Source organism: Glycine max, chromosome 11, assembly GCF_000004515.6.
Source record: "Glycine max cultivar Williams 82 chromosome 11, Glycine_max_v4.0, whole genome shotgun sequence".
In the NCBI taxonomy this organism is placed as follows: domain Eukaryota; kingdom Viridiplantae; phylum Streptophyta; class Magnoliopsida; order Fabales; family Fabaceae; genus Glycine; species Glycine max.
In genome coordinates, this window is record NC_038247.2 from 35897884 (window position 1) to 35919033 (window position 21150).

The 21150-nt window shown below is 33.3% G+C and overlaps 3 protein-coding genes and 1 long non-coding RNA gene across 6 annotated transcripts; 2 read left to right on the plus strand and 2 right to left on the minus strand.

Moving 5' to 3' along the window:
• The first annotated feature begins 607 nt into the window (after nucleotides 1–607).
• On the plus strand, nucleotides 608–4690 carry LOC100804152 (glucan endo-1,3-beta-glucosidase 2). Its single transcript, XM_003538344.5, has 4 exons — nucleotides 608–987; nucleotides 2513–3766; nucleotides 4250–4277; nucleotides 4371–4690. Exons 1-4 carry the CDS (start codon nucleotides 930–932, stop codon nucleotides 4525–4527), a joined length of 1497 nt encoding a protein of 498 aa, XP_003538392.1. The 5' UTR covers nucleotides 608–929; the 3' UTR covers nucleotides 4528–4690.
• Nucleotides 4691–9080: 4390 nt separating this feature from the next.
• On the plus strand, nucleotides 9081–14067 carry LOC100819276 (uncharacterized). Of its 2 annotated transcripts, none has more exons than XM_003537396.5 (5): nucleotides 9081–10025; nucleotides 10778–10836; nucleotides 11000–11128; nucleotides 13133–13268; nucleotides 13456–14067. In XM_003537396.5, the coding sequence occupies exons 1-5, from the start codon at nucleotides 9342–9344 to the stop codon at nucleotides 13792–13794; spliced, it is 1347 nt and encodes a 448-aa protein (XP_003537444.1). In that variant the 5' UTR covers nucleotides 9081–9341; the 3' UTR covers nucleotides 13795–14067. The 2 variants fall into 2 exon arrangements, with proteins under 2 accessions (XP_003537444.1, XP_014619699.1); XM_014764213.3 differs by having other exon boundaries at nucleotides 9081–9991; nucleotides 10981–11128.
• Nucleotides 13020–13512, minus strand: LOC121173084 (uncharacterized). The gene is made up of 2 exons (XR_005887231.1): nucleotides 13374–13512; nucleotides 13020–13204 (listed from the first exon to the last, which is right to left on the minus strand). It is a non-coding gene; the product is annotated as an uncharacterized lncRNA (long non-coding RNA).
• Nucleotides 14068–14480: 413 nt separating the features above from the next.
• LOC100820344 (THO complex subunit 4D) lies at nucleotides 14481–19653 on the minus strand. 2 transcript variants are annotated; one of them, XM_006591267.4, is made up of 7 exons: nucleotides 19411–19653; nucleotides 17913–18836; nucleotides 17534–17677; nucleotides 17369–17437; nucleotides 16915–17102; nucleotides 15911–15964; nucleotides 14481–14850 (listed from the first exon to the last, which is right to left on the minus strand). In XM_006591267.4, exons 2-7 carry the CDS (start codon nucleotides 17919–17921, stop codon nucleotides 14664–14666), a joined length of 651 nt encoding a protein of 216 aa, XP_006591330.1. In that variant the 5' UTR covers nucleotides 17922–18836; nucleotides 19411–19653; the 3' UTR covers nucleotides 14481–14663. The 2 variants fall into 2 exon arrangements, with proteins under 2 accessions (XP_006591330.1, XP_003537446.1); XM_003537398.4 differs by having other exon boundaries at nucleotides 18524–18836; nucleotides 19411–19652.
• Between the last annotated feature and the right edge of the window lie 1497 nt (nucleotides 19654–21150).

Consider the following 21150-nt stretch of genomic DNA (forward strand, 5'->3'; position numbering starts at 1 on the left):
TTTAACGACTAGGACACAGTAAACGAACAAGTTATAATATGAAGTAATGAAATATCAAGTTTAAGAAATTATTTTATATTATTGTTTAATAAAAAAATATTCAATCTTATTGTATATTGAATTTTGAAGCCAACACTCTATAACTCTACAAGTTAATATTGGTGCACTGGCTATATAATATGGCAGTGTACCAATAGGTAAGAAAAATAAAATTGAAACGATTTTAATGTAAATAATATTTTTAATATTGATGTAATAAATTAATTAAATTATTATTTTCTTTAATGATTTTTTTCAATTATACCATATATCTGAATTAATTATTTATAATTATACCACATATCTTACATAAGGATAGGCAAATAATTAGAGATATACATGGTTATGAACAAATGATTTCACTAATATATGATAGAAAAGGTCATTTATATATAATTCAATAACAATATTCAGGAAAATGTCACATTTTTTTTTAATGCAGATTTTACGCAAAACAAATGGGAGCTTTGACTCATGGTGACCAATAGCAAGAGAGGGAAAGAAAATTAAATGAATGGGATTATGATTTGTACAGTATATATATATATGTGTGTGTGTGTGTGTGTAGTTTCCTTTATTTTCTATAAATTATTATATAAAATGAATAGAAGCTAGTAAAGTGTGTGTTTGCCTCATTCCTCAGTCCTTGTCTTGGTTTTCTGCTACTTTTGCCTGTGAAAATCCAAGACATAGCAGATAGATGATTCCTTAGCCATTTGATCTCTCTAACAGCCTTTCTACCTATGATACTATCTTGATCTTGCTCCCTCTTTCCTACGGCATTCACCCCACCTTGTTGTTCTTTCCATTTTTCTGACTTGCTCCTTTTTTCTCTCAAACACTTCATTTCTTGAGTTTTTTTCACTAAGTTTGTTAGGGAGATTTACACAATGGCCAAACACTTTCTTCTGCTTCTTTTTGCAGTATGCGTTGCTGCTATTGATGAAGGTGAGTAGGAAGTTTTATTTCCCTATATATAATATTATTTGTTGTTGTTCTTTCTTTGCAGATGTGTTCTTTGTCAAGAGATCCATGTTTTTTCACTTCTAATGTTGTTTGCGTTTCTAATCTACATTTAACATGAGCTGGCATTGTTCAGTTTGCACATAAACTTCATTTACTTGAACTGCATGGAGTACTTTCCAGCTTTTATTTCTTGCTCAGTCTTGAAAAAAAACGAAAGAGATTTTGGACCATTCCTAGTTGTTAAGAGTGTTCAATGAGATGTAGGGGAGGGATTGGTTGTTTGGTGCAGTGAAATTTTACTATGTAAAAAGACATTAGCACAAGCACACATTTCCTTGCCTTATATTTTCACTCCACACATACCCCTAGCACATGCACACCCTAGGCCTGGCTGTATAGAGTGTTATCTATATAATATTTGATTAGTGTAGATGTTCAAAGACTAAAGGTTTTAACTTTTCAAGGGCATTGTATGGATGGAGTTGAGTAGAGTAATGAAGGCATGGAAGCAGTCCATTGTTCTTGTTTTCCCATGTTTCCCCCCCCTTTAGTTTCAAAGCATGAATGTACCTGTTGGTTATTTTGACTTGAAAGAAGTTCAGATCAGCAATTAATGTGTGTAAAGTAAAATGGAAAAAAAAAAAAGAAGAAAAAGAAGAGGGTAGATATGCTTTTATTAATTGTTCTTCTTGAATGGCCATATGGTCCATCTGTAGTCTTCCAATATAATAAATGTGGTAGGACGTCTTTAGTCATCTATAGTCTTTTCTTTTACCCCCACATTTGGAGATGTGTAAACTCTTGTAGCACTTTTAAAAGTATTTACTATGTATAGATATATACTTTTAAAAGTATTTACTATGTATAGATATATAGATGGATTGTTTATCTTAATTTTTGGGCCTTATAATTTTACATAAATTTAAACACTTAACACAAAAATTTACTTGAATGTTAAGATTGATAAAGTGAGTTCTTAACTTAAATTTACAAGTCCAACAATACTTGAAAAATATGTTATTTATGATATAAACATTTTAAGAAATGATTGTTTATATAAGCAATTCTATGTCATCTTTTTTAATGGAAAAAAAAAAAATTAAACAATGTTGTTTAAAGTTAAATAATTCATGTAAGCACTCCACCGGAGAGGCTAGTGCTGAAATTATTTTGGAAAAAATTTTGCCTTTTTAATAAATTATCTATATCCTTTTAAGATTTTCACACATCACAATATTTAAATCTTCAAAAGAAAGCAAATCAACCATTTTTTTTTTCTTTCAAATACTTACATTTTACACAAGCAGTTGAGCATACTTCGTAACAAAATAATCAACTACATTATATTTCCCTCCAAAATCTGGATTGATTTGAAGAGCAAAATATGCAAAAGAATCTGCCTGCATTTGGTTCCAAACCAGCCTTGTTTATTTGACTAGTTAAACAGTGATGACTCAGGTCTGAAACTTAATGTTTTTAATGGTACCTTTGTGTTTGTTCCTTGCAGAACCATTTATAGGGGTGAATATTGGAAGAGACCTCTCAGATATGCCTCACCCCACTCAAGTAGTAGCACTACTTAAAGCACAGCAAATTCGACATGTTAGGTTGTATGATGCTGACCAAGCTATGCTCATTGCCCTTGCAAACACAAGAATTCAAGTTGCTGTATCTGTCCCTAATCAAGAGATCCTAGCAATTGGTCAATCAAATACCACAGCAGCAAAATGGGTTTCCCATAATGTGATAGCACATTACCCTGCCACTAATATAACAACTATTTGTGTTGGTTCTGAGGTCTTAACTACCCTCCCCTATGCAGCGAAAGTGCTTGTCAGTGCCCTTAAGTTCCTTCACTCAGCACTTGTTGCTTCCAATCTTGATCACCAAATCAAAGTCTCAACACCCCTTTCCTCCTCCATGATCCTTGATTCATTCCCACCTTCACAAGCCTTCTTCAACCGCTCGCTGAATCCGGTCTTGGTTCCAATGCTTGATTTCTTGCAAACCACTGACTCTTATCTCATGCTCAACATCTACCCTTACTATGACTACATGCAGTCAAATGGTGTGATTCCATTGGACTATGCACTCTTCAAACCACTCCCTCCAAACAAAGAAGCCATTGATTCTAACACCCTTCTCCACTACTCCAATGTGTTTGATGCTGTGATTGATGCAGCATACTTTGCCATGGCTTTTCTTAATTACACTAACATTCCTGTGGTGGTGACAGAAACAGGTTGGCCATCAAAAGGTGACTCCAATGAACCTGATGCAACAGTGGAAAATGCAAACACTTACAACAGCAACTTGATCAAGCATGTGCTTAACATAACCGGAACTCCAAAACACCCCGGAATTGGTGTTAGTACTTTCATCTATGAGCTCTACAATGAGGATGCAAAGGCAGGACCATTGTCAGAGAAAAACTGGGGCTTATTTGATGCAAATGGAAAACCTGTTTATGTTTTGCACTTGACAGAATCAGGAGGAGTGTTGGCAAATGACACCACCAATCAAACTTACTGTGTTGCTAAGGATGGTGCTGATCCTAAGATGCTGCAGGCTGGAATAGATTGGGCTTGTGGACCTGGCAAGGTGGATTGCTCTCCTTTGCTGCAAGGACAACCATGTTATGAACCAGACAATGTGGTTGCACATGCAAATTATGCTTTTGACACTTACTATCATCAGATGGGAAAGTCTACTCAGTCTTGTGATTTCAATGACATGGCTACAATCTCCACCACCAATCCAAGTAAATGACCATTTCCTTCAAGACTATATATGCAATATTCTGGTTGATATGACATGGCAAATTTTTGCTACTTGGTCCCATTTTAAGTTTTAGTTTCAGTTTGATCCCCTAAGTTGAAAAAAAAAAAGATTTCACTTTGGTTCTTGAAATCTCGGTTAGACCAAATTAGTTCTTCCATTAGTTGACCACACTAACTAACCGTGCTAATTTTAGTGACATGACGAACAAACGTTTATCTGATGTGACATTTCTTACAGTTTGTCATGTATCACCAATTTGACTAAGTTAGTGTGATAAACTGGTAGAAAGATCAACTTGGTGTAATACAGATACTTTGAAGAACCAAAAAGAAACATTTTAAACTTAAAGATCAAAATGAAACTAAAATAAGTATGAGCGACCAAAAGGCTATTTTAGCAGCAAATTTTGTAGAGCTGTATTGCTGATATGTAGTATAACTAAGGACATTTTGAATGACTGCAGGTCATGGATCCTGTGTATTTCCAGGAAGGTAAGAAATTTGCCTTTTAGCCTCATTTCGTTAACTATGTGTTTCTTTGTGCCATTATTTATGCTTATGAGTGATTAATATGAACATGTGCAGTCTTGGAATCAATGGCAGCTTCCCCAACGTCACGTTATCATCACTGAATTCCACAAATTCAGTTTCTTCTGCCTCCAATCTCCATAGTGGTGAATTGGGAATTAGAAGCCTTCTAATGGTGATAGTACTTCTACTATGGGGAGTGGTTTTGCTATAAACTTATGTACGTCAGAATATGCATTGTTTATTTTAAAAATTAGCGGTAGATAAGAAGGCGATGTTATATGCTAGTTGGGTTGCATGCTCTTATTTGCCCATGCAATTTTGTACAATAGGAGCGGTAGCAACACTTTTTCTCAGGTAATACATTCCTTTTGACACATTTTTTTTATTTATCTAATTTTATTAAAACTATAAAATAGTCCATTAAATAAGGTGTAAGACTTAAATAATTTCTTATTTTCAACCAATTTTAATCAACAGTAAAAAAGTGTCTTAAAAAGGTTCAAAAAATACTATATTACTAGTATTTCTCTAGATAATGGTTCAAACAGGAATAGGCTTCAACCTCTGTGATTCAAATGCAAGTCCTTGTGACTAAGGGATGAGGACAATATACTAACTATTTTGGCATTTCTTTTGTGAGTTTTTTTATATTATTACATTCTAAAGTGTATCTAAATAATATTTATTTATTTTTATTAACAATACTTATTTAACACTTGAACTCTTATTATTACTTTTGTAGGACACATAATAGACAGATCTTTAAATTAGTTTAAAATTTAATCTAACTTAATTTTTTATATATTTATATTAATTTACTACTAAATATACACACATGTCATAGATTTAATTATAACTAAATCAATAAAAATTATGATTTTGTTTGTACAATACAAGTTAATAACAATAAAATTTGAATCTAGACCTGATAGAAACTATCCAAATTTTCTACCACTAAGTTGAACCAGAGCCTAATGGGTCAATGAATTGTGAATTGTTAGCTCAATTGATTCAATAAAAAAAAATCCGGTTTAAAAGTATTGAATAAAAAAGCTAAATTAAAGAACTCCATCAAAAGCTACCGAGTTAGGCCTAGTCCAAAAAATCGAGCCCACCCAATGCCCTAGGGATTTGTTATTGGCCACCTCCACCCTATACTATTGACCCCTACCAACATTTGAAATTTCCAAAAATACCATTTTCCACTATGCACAATGGAAACATACTTCCGCTTCATTAGTGTGAGGGTGCAAAAAACATGTGCAACAGAAGTGCAATTTTGTTGTGCAATGCATCGTTGTACATTTTTCCACACCTCCACTAATGCAGCGAAATCATAATTTTGTTATGTAATTGGATTTAAGAAAAAAATACACAATAGAATCACAATTTCATTATGTGAACGATTAATAAAAAAGTGCACACTAGAATCAAAATTATGTTGAGGCAAATACTACACCACAACGGAATCATAGGATTGGCACAATTGAAAAAAAAATGGAATCACGATTCTATTATGTAATTTGTATAACAAAATCATGATTTTGTTATGTTGAAAAACACAGAAAAAATATCACACACAAGGAAAAGCTGCGTGAGGCAAGGAGAAAAGAGAGTGAAAGAGGAAAGGAAGAAAGAAACGGCCGTGGGAAAGGGTGGTGCCAAAAATTGGAAAGGAAATTTTGATTTTGCAATGTTCAATAGGGGCCAATAATAATTTAATTGGGCCTATAGTAACTCCCAGTGTCCTCCCATCACTCGAGGTTCAACTCAAACCCAAACTAATCACAACAATCTATATTGTCCGGTAACTGTGAGAGCACAGAATCCTAGACTATGGGTTCTCATTATTAATTGCTAGTATCATCGTAGATTCCATTGCAAAGTTCCTAACTTTCGTTAATTTAAAAAATGTGATGAGAGTGAAGGATGCTTGTGTTGTGGGTTGGTGATTGTTTGCTTTGAAAGAGGGTGGAATGAGGCAACAAGGTTCTTTCCTTTAAGTTGGAGATATGTTTTTAAAATGGATTTGAGTCTAACACAATCTCAAAAGTTAACTCATATGATGAATATTGTTTCTCAGTTATATATTTTATATTGACCTTATTTTTAATTAATATTGAATTTAGATTTTTTTTTTCAATATACCTTCTCACACCTAGCAATATAGGACTTGGTGTATAGATGACATAGTGGATAATCCATTTAACGGATTTAAGATAGTCTCGGGTACCATCATAGAATACGAATTTGAGTTTAACTCAATCCCAAAAGTTACTTTATAGGGTAAGAGTTATCTCTTACTTATACACTTTATATTCGTTTTATCACTAGTTAATATGAGACTTAGATTTTTTTCAATATATAATTCTTGTGCTTGGAAACATGCACTTTTCCTTTTCAAAAAAATAATATTTTATTTCAACTTCTTCATTGATATTTAATCATAAAAAATAAAGCAAATGACTTGTTATTTTCAATCAAGCAAAATTTGTTGAAGATAAAAGTGAAAGAAAATATAAAAAACTAAAAGCTAACATTTAAAAAAATGTTAAAAATTACTAAAAATTTAATAAAAAAAACTATTTATCAAACTACCAAATAGATTTTTTAACTGGTAAAAAAGTTAAAAACTAACTAAAATATCTTGTCCAATATAATTTTAGTTTTAGTAAATGTTTTCTTAATTATATACGAATAAGATCATTCTTTTTAAGTCCAAAATTTTGTTACACTATGCGTCTATGCCAATCTGAACATGGCAACTTCCTGTGTATGTAATAGATTGAGCGTGTTTCTTGGTATTACTGTCCAATATTTGGTGTGGAACTTAAAAAAGGAGACCCTGCGGATAGCTAAAGTTAACAACTCAAGGATGGTGCATCTTGAAAACAAACTTTAGCATATTTTCTTAGCAAGCGTAAGCCTCCAACTCTCGCCATGATTCATGTATAAAAGTATTAATGTCTTCCATATAGCAGCCTTCAAAAAAAATTACGTGGGAAAAATTCTGTAAGTGCATGCACATAGATGGAGATGGAACTTTGACAAGTTTTATATTGTTCATAAGGTCAGACCTTAAACAGCAGGAAAGCAGAAAAGTACAAATCAAAAAGCAGGGGAATTTCTTTCTTTTCATGTCAGAATGTTTTTCAAAGATTTGAATTCAACCTATGATTTGTCTTTGTTCTTTGTTTTCTGAATATGATGTATCATTAATTCATAGTGCATTATTAATTTCTCTGGCTGTTATTTCCTCCAAATGGAAATCTGAGATAGGAACTCCAAAGAATTATATGATGGAGGTGGAGCACTAATCATTATTAAAATTATTTTGAGGTTAAGTTTTTTTATTACTAAAAATTAAATACACTATCAAAAAAATTTATAAATTCATATATATATATATATATATATATATATATATATATATATATATATATATTCAATCAATTGATTTAGATATTTTTTATAATAAGTTTAATTATAACTTTACGGTATTTTTTTTCCTTTTTGAGAACTTTTTCGACAGTTTTTTTTTCCTTTTTGGGAACTTTTTCGACAGAAAAAGTTATCATTGTAACACCAAATAAAAAATAACAACCTCAAATTTATAAATACCTATTAATATAATTTAAAAAACAATTAAAATATAGTATAAAATTATATTACTATCATTTAATCACACATTATTCATGTGTAATAAGTGTATTAATTTGATAATAATTACCTTATAATTTCTAATTGCTAATAATGTAAAAAAATGTGCATAAAAAATCAAGCTATTTTAAAATTATACATATAATTCATCTATTCTCAACGAGTTTTCAAACACAATTGAAGTAAAATCTTATATTTAAATATTATAGATAAAAAAACATGCATGTTTAAAAAAAACATCATTAAGGAATTATTTGGTTGAGGTAAGAGGAGAGGGAACGAAAAGAGAGAAAAAAAAGCTTGTTAATTTTGTTTCTCTTCCTCGTTTGATTCATGAAATAAGAAGAAAGGAAATACAATTCTGAATGAAACTCACCACAAATTTGTTTCTTCTCAAATTGGAGAGAAAATAAGCTTTTTGTTTAAAAAGATTAAAATGATATTATTTTCTTTTTTTTATGATTCTTTTTAATGTATTGGCATAATTTTGGGTATAATCTTTTAACATATTTAAAACTTATATTTTTTATCTTTATTTTCCATCAAATAATTCAGAAAACATCTCATATTCACTTCTTTTTTTCTTTTCTTTTCTTCCATTTTTTTAAATCAAACAAAACATAAAAGTGATTAGTGAAATTAGCCAAAGGAAATTGGTTATACATAATTATGGTAGATAGTTAGTTTACACTAGTACCCTAATAAAAAGAAAAAAAATATTAATTAGTATTCTTTTGACATTTGATAAGAAATATAGAAAAATATTTATTTTGAAAATAGCAAGTGTAAAAAAAAATTATAAGTAACACAATTTTACATATTTTAATTAAAAAAATAGTTTTAAATTTGTTAATTAATATATTCTAAATACACTGATTAGTATTTGCTTAAAAAGAATATTTCTTTTGTCCCATTATAATTATTTCATTTGATCTCAAATATAAGAAAAAAAATATTACACACTAACAAGAAAGTTAGTTTATCACATTGAATTATATCAAATTTAATTAAAAAAATAATATTTTGTTCACCTAGGACCTCAATTAAATGAAAAATATATTAGAATAATAATATTAAAATAAAATAAAATTAGTTAAAAAAAATATTTGAAACTAAGAAAAAAGGATTTGTTTTTCTTATACAATATGAAGTAGTAGCATTTAATCCTATTAAATGATTGTTTAATAGCATTAAAGACTAAAGAGTAAAGTGAGAATCTAGAGAGCACATGGAAGCTGTGAAACAAAATATCTTAACCTTAGTGTCTCTGTCTCTCTCCAGCTAAAGCTTGTAGCAACCTCAGACGCGAATCTTCCATTCTGTTCTGCCTGAATGAACAGACACACATAGTCACATTCCATTTCCATGTCTGCGTCATGCGGGGTGGTGGAGTGTGTGTTCGTGCTGGGCTGCGCGCGGTGGCTGTGGAAGCGCTGCACCTACGTGGGCAGCTACGACAGCGCCACGTGGCCCTCCGCCACCGCCGACGAGTTCGACCCGGTCCCACGCGTCTGCCGCCTCATCCTCGCCAACTACGAGCCCGATCTCCGTACCCCCAACCACCGCCTCAACCCCGACTGCATCATCAAGCGCGTGACCTACGAGGACACGCTCGGCCACGCGCCGCCCTACGTAATCTACCTCGACCACGACCACAAAGAGATCGTGCTCGCCGTGCGAGGCCTCAACCTCGCCAAAGAAAGTGACTATAAAGTTCTCCTCGATAACCGGTTGGGGCAGCAGATGTTTGATGGTGGATACGTTCATCGTGGGTTGTTGAAATCGGCGGTGTGGCTGCTCAACCGTGAATCGGAGACGCTGAAGCGGTTGTGGGTGGAGAATGGTTTGGAGTATGAGATGGTTTTCGCGGGGCATTCGTTGGGTTCTGGGGTGGTGTCGCTGTTGACGATTTTGGTTGTGAATCATAGGGACCGTTTGGGTGGGATTCCCAAGGAGAAGATTCGTTGCTATGCGCTTGCTCCAGCTAGGTGTATGTCCCTCAATTTGGCCGTCAAGTATGCCAATTTCATTCATTCTATTGTTTTGCAGGTTACAATCTACATCTACATACCTTACACATCAATGCTTCTTTTTTTCACTACTTTGGTTGTTATTTTTTATTGCAAATGTTAGTTAACAAACTCAAAAACTAAAAATGTTTTTATTGGGAGATATGATATTTTTGCCGCTCTCTTATGATTTTTTACACTGAATGTTTTCCTCTTTTTGTTTCTTGACCTTACAACACTGTGGTTAGCCAGACTAGTAATGTTTTTCTAATTATTTATGCGAAAATAAGTTTATTGTTTTCAAATGTTTTCTACAAGACTTTTGTCAGCCGGAGCATAGTGCAGCTGTTGTTTGTTTACATTTGTTTGGTTTGATTTCTTAGATAACAAAAATGCTTAGCGAGGCCAAAGGACGTAGAAACTTGTGATTAAATGGTTGAAATTATATCCTTATAAGGAAATATGTGCTTAAAATTAATTTGGCAAAAGATGTTCTTATTTAAGGTAAGATGTAAGTAATGTAATGTGTGAATAATAAATAAAGGTATTTTTCTCTCTTATCTTTTTGATAGAATACAGATAGTAGATACTTCGTACCTATACTATGATAATAAAAATAAAGAAGAATATGGATGGATGGAATTTGCTTTTATTTTTCCTCATCAACCTGCTTGTTGTTACTAATCTTATGTGGAGATATTTAAAAATGTTCATTCATAAGTTTTATTTAAACGTATGATTATGATTCTGATTCCAATTGTAATATTTGATTTTTTTTTTTTTTTTGTGCAGGATGATTTCTTGCCAAGAACTGCTACTCCATTGGAAGATATATTCAAATCAATATTCTGGTTGGTATTGCCCTTTCTGTGATATGGATATGGGCACATTGGGTTTCAACTTTGAAGTGCATGTGATTAGTTCTTGATTTTTTTTTATTTGTTTTTTGTTTATTACGGAGCATAGTAAAATATCATGACGATCTCTTAAACCAGGCCTTGATGATTTAAACAGCTTGCCCTGCTTATTGTTCTTGGTTTGCCTGAGAGACACCTTCATACCTGAGGGTAGAAAGCTTAGAGATCCAAGGAGGCTTTATGCACCTGGAAGAATGTACCATATTGTGGAGAGAAAATTTTGCAGGTATTGACTTGTAAACTGTTCTGTTCATAGTAAACTCCTCTCCAAGCATGAATGTTATGGGAATATATTAATTATTATCTTGTTTAGTATGCTTGGTCTGGTGCAAAAGTAAAATAAGGTCCTCTCTAGTTGCTGTAATTCTTGTAAATCCTAGACAAAGGAATTTGACTCAAGTAACCTATAGTTTCTGCTGAAGATTGTAAATGTTTTAATTGCTAGTTTGCTACTTTACTTGAACGGTGACTATGTATTACATAACCCTTTACTCCTTTAGTGCTGAAATGACTTCATCAATATAGTTGGCTAAGAGCATGATTCATTAAATTTTTCTTTTTCTTCTTATGCCTAAGAATTAAGTTATAACAAGTCATACATTTCTGCCTTTTTATTTGGTAAGCAGAAGGATTATCCTTTTATCACTACCCTTCTTTACCTATTCCCTCTATGTGTGTGTGTGAGAGAGAGTCATCCACCCTGTTTCATTAGATGAGGGCAAGTTTCTACTCTGTCTTGTGGAGTAGTTAGCAGAGTTTTCATATTTTTGCGGTTCAGACCTTTTACAATTCCAAGACTGAGTGATACACTTTATGTCATCTTCGTTCTGCTAGTTCAGATGTTGTTGCCTTCCTCGTCTGAATTTCCCCTTTTTTCTTTCTAAATGCATTGAAGGAATTCCGTATTTCATGAACTTGAGTATATTCTATGATCCCATAAATGAGCATTTTCATGATATTTTAGGGGATAGATGCATAAATGAATAGTATCTAATTTTAATAGTTTTGGCACAAGGAAATGTAGATGCAAATGCCTTTGGTGTTTTGATGATGATCATGATGAAGAAAAGCAAATGATGCAAATGATTCAAGAATACAAGCCACAACATCAAGATGATCACTAGTACATTAGGAAGGAAATTCCTAATTGATATAGCAAAAGGTTTGGCCAAGTAATGCATGTTAAAAAGTGTTTTTCAAGAGATTTACTCTCTGGTAATCGATTACCAGAGGATGTAATCGATTACCAGTGGCCAAAAATGCTTTACAACAGCTACTAAATATTTGAATTCAAATTTTAGACTGTGTAATCGATTACACCATATTGGTAATCGATTACCAGCAGTTAATAAACGTTTTAATTCAAATATTAAAGCCTGTAATCGATTACACAACTATTGTAATCGATTACCAGAGGAGATTTTCAGAAAATAACTTTCAAGAGTCACATCTATTCAAATGGTTTATGAATGGCCATCAAAGGTCTATTTATATGTGACTTGGAAACACGAATAATCAGAGAGAGTTTTTGATTGCCCAAAAAGTTTTATCCTCTCAAAAGATTAAGAGAGTTTTTCTAAATTGAAATGTCTTATCCTCTCAAGGATTCCTTGGTCAAACGCTTGCATATTCAAATAAGGAATTATGATTGATCTTCATTGTACAATCTGTCTCTTTCAAGAGAGATTTCTTCTTCTTTTCTTTTACTTCTGAAAAGGGGTTAAGAGACCGAGGGTCTCTTGTTGTAAAGGATTCCTGAACACAAGGGAAGGGTTGTTCCTGTGTGATTCAGACTTTGTAAAAGGATTTTACAAAGAGAGTGGAAAATCTCAAGTGGGTTGCTTGAGTACTGGACGTAGGCACAGGAAGTGACCGAACCAGTATAAATCAAGTTTGCATTTCTCTCTTCCCTTAAACTTCTTTTATTTATTGCTATTTATCTTTTGACTTTAAAGAAGTTTATTCTGAATTATCTTTTGAGTAATTCATGTTAAGGGTGCATTGTTAATCTAAAGAGAGAGAGCAAGATTTAAATTGGGGAATAGTTCTTGTTATCTTAATTCAACCCCCCCCCCCTTCTTAAGATATCTGAGGCCACAAGGTTCAACAGGAAATAGTTCATGAAGTGTGACTGAGAAATCATTTGCATCGTGAAATCTTGTCCTGACTTACGGCTATAAGTAATATGTTGTTTCAAATAATAAAATTCACTGTTGCTTGGTGTACACAGATGTGGGAGATTTCCTCCTGAAGTGAGGACTGCTATTCCCGTTGATGGAAGATTTGAGCATATAGTCTTGTCCTGTAATGCAACATCAGATCATGGAATTATTTGGATTGAAAGGGAAGCTGAGAAAGCTTTACAAGTAAGGAAATATCTACCATTTGATTTTGTAATCCAAACTAGGAACATAAAAACCCTAAGTATATACACCAAAAAAAAAGAACTAGGAATAGAAAAAACTTGTTACAATGTAATTTATGGATCAAAGTTCTGTTGAAGTTTTCTCTGCATGTAACGAATTTCTGACTGTTGTTGGTATTCCCTTTTAGTTAATGAAGGCTCAGAGCTCTGAAACTGTGACAGACCCTCCAACTGTACAAAAGTTTCAGAGGTTGAAGACCATAGAGAAAGAACATAGAGATGCTTTGGAAAGAGCTGTTAGCTTAAATGTACCTCATGCAGTGGACACTGCAGAGAACGAACCGTCTGAGAACAATGAAGGTGATGATGCATCCGGTAATGGAAGAAATAACGTCTCAAGTAACCAATCAAAATCTAGTGGTGGAAGGTCAAACTGGGATGATGTAGTTGAAAAACTACTAAAAAATAAGAGAGAGACGGGAATGGGAGAACAAAACCTGAAAAGGGATACGAATGTCACACAATAACGTATCTCTCTTATGGTTTTAAACTCTAGATATTCACATCCATTCATATATTTGGTTCTTTTGTTTGTTCTAGGTATTCTTGAGTTTGTTAATTCATGTAAAAAGATAGTTACAATTGCTTGGACCCCCAGGCGTATACCAGAGTCCAGAGGAATTACAGTTGATAAGTGTTATTTTGTTTTAGTCCTGAATTGTTTGAACTTGAGGTTTCCCTTGTATAGGATCATTTCAACATGTTATGAAATGAGAAAGCACTGCAAGGTGTGCTACTCATGAGTAATGTTCCTGATTGTAAACATTTTTTGTTCTACTAGTTTGTGCTTCACATTCTCCACTGTTGAAACAGATTCTGTGCCACTTAATAGGACTCAAGAACAGACATCACGACAAGGAAAAATTAGTTTAAGACGTAAAAGACAGGGAAGGCAAAAAAATTAGCGTTGAGTTATAACTAGTAAAAAACAATAAAAATGAATTTCAAAAAAATTATCTTCAAAGAGAATTGAGTTAAAACTATTTATGAAAATATTATTCTACGGGGCATGCCCATTGTACATGCCCATAACTGCTGATTTTTACGATATTGTATGGTTGCAAATGCATTAAATTTTCGTGATCACTTACCGTAGCAAGCAACAAGTAGCAAGTAATTAATGATACGCAAATGAAACTATAAGCTATATCTCTGAACTTCAAAAATCCCTAAGTTGATCATTCAGCCTCCAACAAGACTTAAATGCGGTCAAATAGGATGGCATGTTTAAAAGCACCAAGCAGTAAGAGATTCAAAGTAAACGCCAAGGAAACGAGCTTTTGTACAAGGAAGCCAATCTTAAGTAATATTACAAAATAAACTGGGGCTTCCGAGATCAAGAGATGTTCATGGCCTCAGCATGATAGGTCTCCAGCTCCTTGTCAAGTTCCTCCGCTGACTTCTCAACAGCGTCCTTTCTCCCACGACCTCTACCTCCAGCTCCACCCCTGCCGCGACCACGACCTCGACCTCCAGCTCCACCACGTCCACTGCCACTCCTTGGGCCACCTCGACGTCCCCAACTGCATAAACAATATAAACAATAAATAACAAGTGAAATATATAACTTGTTACATCACGGACTACAAAAAAACAATACAGAGCCATTTCTGTGATTGTATATTGTCATATGACTGTGGCTTCCGGATCTAATGAAGTTAACATGCAACACAAACCAATACTTAACAACAGATATAAGTCTTCACTTTCACTACCACACATCAGATCATAAAAAAAGACAAATCACACAGATGCATCTTCCCCATGTTTAAACCATACCTACAAACCAAACGTCTATTATTTGAAACCAAAACAACTTACGTTACTTGTAAAGTGCAGGGTTAGACACCACTTGAATGCAACAGTATTACCTAATAATATTTTAATAATGGTATCAACAGAAATACAACATCCTGAACAGAGGAAAGGACATCATATACTATTACTAGTACGAGTTCAATTCATAGCCTCCATAATTTGAGCTTACCACATCAGAGAAATCTTTTAAAGAAAGTGGGCTAGTACACACATATCTGTCAAAGCCAAATGAATTTTCTAAACATGGAACAGACTGGTGATAATCTACCCACTTCAAGCAAAACCTATTACAGGCACATTCCAGGGAGATTCTAGATCGTTAAACTATTAACTATAGATTGACCGACTTTATTTTCTATCTGCCATTTTACCTTTTCATGCTATCAAAAAACAATTATGGCCTGTGATTGTTCACATGGACTTCTAATATTTTCTGAGAATGCTCAAGAGCTTAAAAGTTATATTCCTACAGCTAGCATTTTATTTTCTTGCCACCAAAAACAACTACATAGCAAATGATTCTTCACATGTGTTTCTTAAATCAGACTGCTAAGCAACAGCTTGATATTTATCAACTGAACTCTTTGTAAATCTAAGACCACAAAAAAAACCACTTTTAACTAATAGTACATGAAGAGAACCTTAAATATATTACCAAAATTTTCATACTACTATGAATCTATGATATCTTGCACCACTTGATATACAAGCACTTGTACAAAAGCTCAACACAAATTTCAGTAAAAAATTATCTAAAAGGCTTACCCAGCACCACGTGTAGGCATAGCAGGACCACCTCCAGCTTGTCCACCTCTAGACCTGCAACATAGCCAACACCCCTATCAGCACATAATCTGAAACAGTATTTTTAATTTCTACCAGGAGATGAAGGATTTAAACAACTTTATAACTGATAGATACCCATTAGTAGTCAGTTGTCTGTTGGCAATGGAGTTAGTTAATTAGTTAGTTGAGCAAGCTGTGATAGTAGAAGAAATAAGGCACATTGCCTATAAATAAAGATGGGGGTTGAGAGAGAAAGCATTTTATCATTTGAGAAAGGAAGGGGGGCATCAACAAGTTTGTGTAATTGTGTTTGACTCAGGACAAACAGAAGCTATTCTAGGACTGCCAGATGAAATCATACTTCAAACAGTTAAACATCAATGGAATTTCATTTAAGCAGTCACAAGTCATTCACCTTGAGGACTAAATGAAACTTTTGGGAGGACTATTGAAAGATACCCATTAGTAGTTAGTTAGGTATCTCTCAATGAGGAAGTTAGTTTCGTTGGGCAGGCTGAGATGGTAGAAGAAACAAGGCATACTGCGCACATTAATAAAGAGAGGGGAGTGGGAAGAATCCTGGACTACCAAAACATCCAAGGAAATCATTCATTTTTTATTATTCTAATCCTAGCCCAAGGCTGCTTCCGCATTGGCACAACAACTGGGGATTTTAGGGTTCATCAATAAAAGCTATTTTTTCCTTTAGGTTCTGCACAAATTCTAATAATAAAATTAAAGAAAAAAGATTTTTCCAGTTGCAGCATGTATCAATCATGCAGAATTGACATCATATTTTCAGAATTTGAATATAAACATGCAATATAGACAGACATTCCTGTCATAATAAAAGCTTTACTGCTTAATTAATGTAGTGTTTGGACCAAATTTTTTTATATTCATCTTCCAAATGGGAAGAAAAGGTTACAGAAATCAATAGGAGCCTCAAATTTTAACAAGAAAAGGAAACCAAAATAACTTACGTCATTACAACAGTCCTCTTCCTACGTCCATTCACCCCAGTGACATTTACCCGAGCACTTATGGGCAATTCTGAATTGGAACCAACAATCTCAATCTTCATGGGCTTTCCATCCAAAAGTACGTTATTATATCGTTTAAGGGCAGCAAATGCATCACTTCTTCTAGTATAAACGACTTCAGCTGAACCCTGTTACACAGTTTATATCAAAGAGTTAGCCAAGAAAACTGGCAACAACACATCTGGGAAAGCTCATACATAAAACAAAACTGCTATGCACAGTACTACTTGCTGGAACATAAATTATATTAAAAAGGGGAATAAAAAAGGCATGGCTAGCTCAATTATTTTGCAGAAACACTTTGAATATTGTAAATAAAAATGGCAAAGCAGCCACTAACTATAAGCTAAAACAAAACGGTAGCTGAATTTACAACACAAAACTCAACACTTACACTTGGATGTCCATTTTTGTCATAATGAACAGCAAAACGCTTCAACTCTCCAAGCTCAGAGAAAAGTTCCTGAATTGCAAATCAAGTTTCAAGAGAACTTCCAGATAGATTGGGTAGAAACAGTGACTAAGAATGAATCATATGATGATACAACATAGTATATACCCTTATGTCTTCATTGGTCACTCCATGGTCCAAATTGGAAACATACAACTTGGTGCCAACTTCTACTCCTTGAATCCCTGCAGCTCTTAGGCTATCTTCAAACAAATCATGCTGCCATGGAAAAGGCCTAGCTCTGCGAATAGACTGGCCAAAGAACAGAACAGTTTCCAAAGTGGCAAAACATCAGATTATGACCAGAAAAAAGATATTCACCATTCTTCAACATCAGTCAGCAGGAAAATCCCCATAAAAAAAAAACAAAACAAAACACGCTATTAACGAAGTAGATCTGACCATGGTAACATATATTTAAAAGAGAACTTGTACTCAAACATCAATGTTCTAGGTGTAAGATGGTAAACGGGAGTAAGAATTCAACCCTCTGCATATAAACCGGTGCTATGCTATTAGTGAGAGCTCCAGTTCTGGTTCTATGCGAAAAGCTCCTTTGCAAAATACCATGAATTAGGGAAGTATACTGAATTCTTGCACTGTAGAACCCAACTTAGCAAGAGGATCCAACAGAACACCGGTCCACACAAAACCAGCCAAACATTTAAAGTCATCTCATGTAAATGAAATGGATTAGCATGGATTAGAGAATTTAACCCCACTTATTGTTATAAGTTTTTTGTGCTACTGGTAAGAGCTCCATTTTGAAATTCACCAAATGAAGCTCCTTCACATAATATGCCAGGAATCACCAAAGAACTCCTGCACACATCAGAGATCTGTAGCAAAGCCCCCCAAAACAAAAGCAAACAACTCTTAGGTGCATATTAATTGTGACATTATGGAACTATGACAAAGGCATTGATGATGCAAAATGATCGAGCATGAGCTTCTCCATGGAACAAATACTAAAGAAGGGGATTCCACTTGCTTTTGACTTTTGAGTTTCTATAATGCTGAATCGTCTCATAATTGGGTATTATTTAGCATATCAGATTCTCAAGCACATGTATAAGCATCCACGTTTTTTGAGCTTGCCTTGGCAATAGCATACGACGACGGCCGAGTGTTAACCATAAGAGGCCCTCTACGAACAGCACCAGTTGTTCTTCCACCATTACCAGCGCCAGCCATTCTTCTACTATTAACAGCACCAACCATTCTTCTACCATTAAGAGTGCCGCTTGGTCCACGGCCAGAATGAGCTCTGCCACGTCCTCCTCTACCTCTCCCTCTGTTGTTACTTCTGTTCTTTATTCTATCATCAAGTGACATGTCCAAGGAAGAAGCCATTATACTCGTAACTTAACACAAGTCAAACGCTTCACAAAACTTCAATAATGATATAGCCCTGCAAAATCAAAAGATACCAAACAAGTTATACCTACGCATCCCAGAACCTAATGAAATCAAACCATGTAGAAATTAAACAACAGAACGACAGGACTATGACAACCAGTACTATTGCTCATAAAACAATACTTCGGTTTAACTTCATACGTCATGTGACTATTGGTATAATTAAACAGTCAACACCCAGAACTGAATAACCAATCTCAGCTTAACACGCCCAATTATAATTAACGATTTCAAGACCACAAACTCTCAGGCATGAACTAGCAGATCCAACCTAAACGACTCCTTTATGAATTTTTCTTGCACGCATTACAATTAATAATAAACCCCAATATAATTGTCTTATAAAACAAAATCTTTCTTCAGTCTGAATCTGACCCCAAATTTAAATTCCCAAATTTCCATGGAGACTTGCCCGAATTTTTTTTATAGGAAAAAGCGAAAACAGTGGAATGATCTCGATAGAGAAAACTAACACTGCGAAAACGCAAAACAATCACACACATACAAGAACATCACAATTGAAAGAACAAAAATAAATAGGCCAAAAAAGGGGGGGGGGGGAATACCTTGAGATGATAAGAGAAACACGTGTGTGAAGCGAGAATCAGATAAGAGAGGAAGAGAGAGTGTGTGATTGAGTGTTTTGGGGGGCGAAGGACCGATGATTAAAAACAAGCAGGAGCGAAAATTAGGGTTTGGAAGGAAAAGGAGAGGAAAGATCCATGCGTGTGAGAGAAAGAGGGGTTTTAGGGTTTCAGCGTAAGAGAGCTTTTGGGTTTAGCTTAGCTTCTCGGAAACAATTTTGATACCGTTTTGTGTCACTTTAATAAGCTCTCAGGGGCTTTCTCGTCCTTTCACTGTCCTTAGTACCGCGTCCCGCGATAAAGCAAAACAAAGCAAATAAACAAGAGTCACACATCACAACTCAAAATTCCCACTTCAACACGTAACTAAATTCGTACTGTAATTTGTAATACTAGAATTGATAATATTTTTTTTTTTTACTGAAACTGCTAATCTATTTTCTTTTTTACTGAAATTGGTAATCTATGCAAACCATAGTTATAAACCGAACCGGACCGGTTCGACTAGATCCGGTGACCAGCCGTCCGACTAAACTATGGAACAGGAAATGCAAATAACCCGGTTTAACCCAATTGAATTTGACCAATTCGGATAATCCAAACCAAATTGATCCGATTCGATTTGATCTCGTTGATGAGTTTTTTTACCTTTTAATAAAAATATTATTTTTATTCTTTTACATTTTCTATGATATGTTAAATTATCATTAATTAATTATTGAATAATATATAATATGTTTTTATATTATTATTTTTTATCTTCATAATAATATTAAACAATTAATTATTATTATATCGACCATAATATAATTTAATATTTATGTATTTTATATATTTTTATTATATTTATTTATGGTCATTTAATAATTTTTATATTTAGTCTTAAAAAATAAAAATTTTTGTGATAATTTAATGATAATATCTAAAGATTAATTTATAATAATAAATATTTGTATAATATTTATAGGTTGATCATTATAATAAATTTATTTGATATAAAATATAGATTAATCACATTCTATATATATATATATATATATAAACATTTGACCTAATATCTCGACAGAATTAATCAACAAACTAGTTTTCATAACACCTGTTTATAATACTAATAAATGATCATAAAAGAATTCATTCATTCGATTGGTTTCTTCCTGTTATATTATTACTTAAATGTTGATAATAATTTATTATAGAGATTTAATCATCATCACGTCATATATTACTTTTATTAAAAAAATATTTATTATATCTATTTGTTATTGTACGATAAATTTTCTATTTCTATAAGTAGCGTACAAGGTTCTTTCAAGTGTATCCATTAAACACTAAAGTTCAATTTGGGTTGAGGAATTACCTTCCCAAATCCAACCCTTTTTGTGGGATTTTTTTTTTGTCCAATGTCCCTTTTTGTGGGATGATACAAGACCTAGGATCATTTTGTGAGAACTAGATCAAAAGGAAAATTTCATTTAATTTATCAAATTCGGATATTTCTTAATTAATTCCTAAATGAAAATAAGTAGGAATTTTTACAATTTCAAAATTGTGATTAATTTTTTTAAAAATTAATTTTGAACAACTTTAAAGTCATTTTAATTATAATTTTATATTTCATGATTAGTTTTTTAATTATTTTAAAATTAAAAATAATTATAATTAATATTTTTTATAATTTACGACTTTAAAGTTGTCCAAATAATAATTATAATTAAAACGACT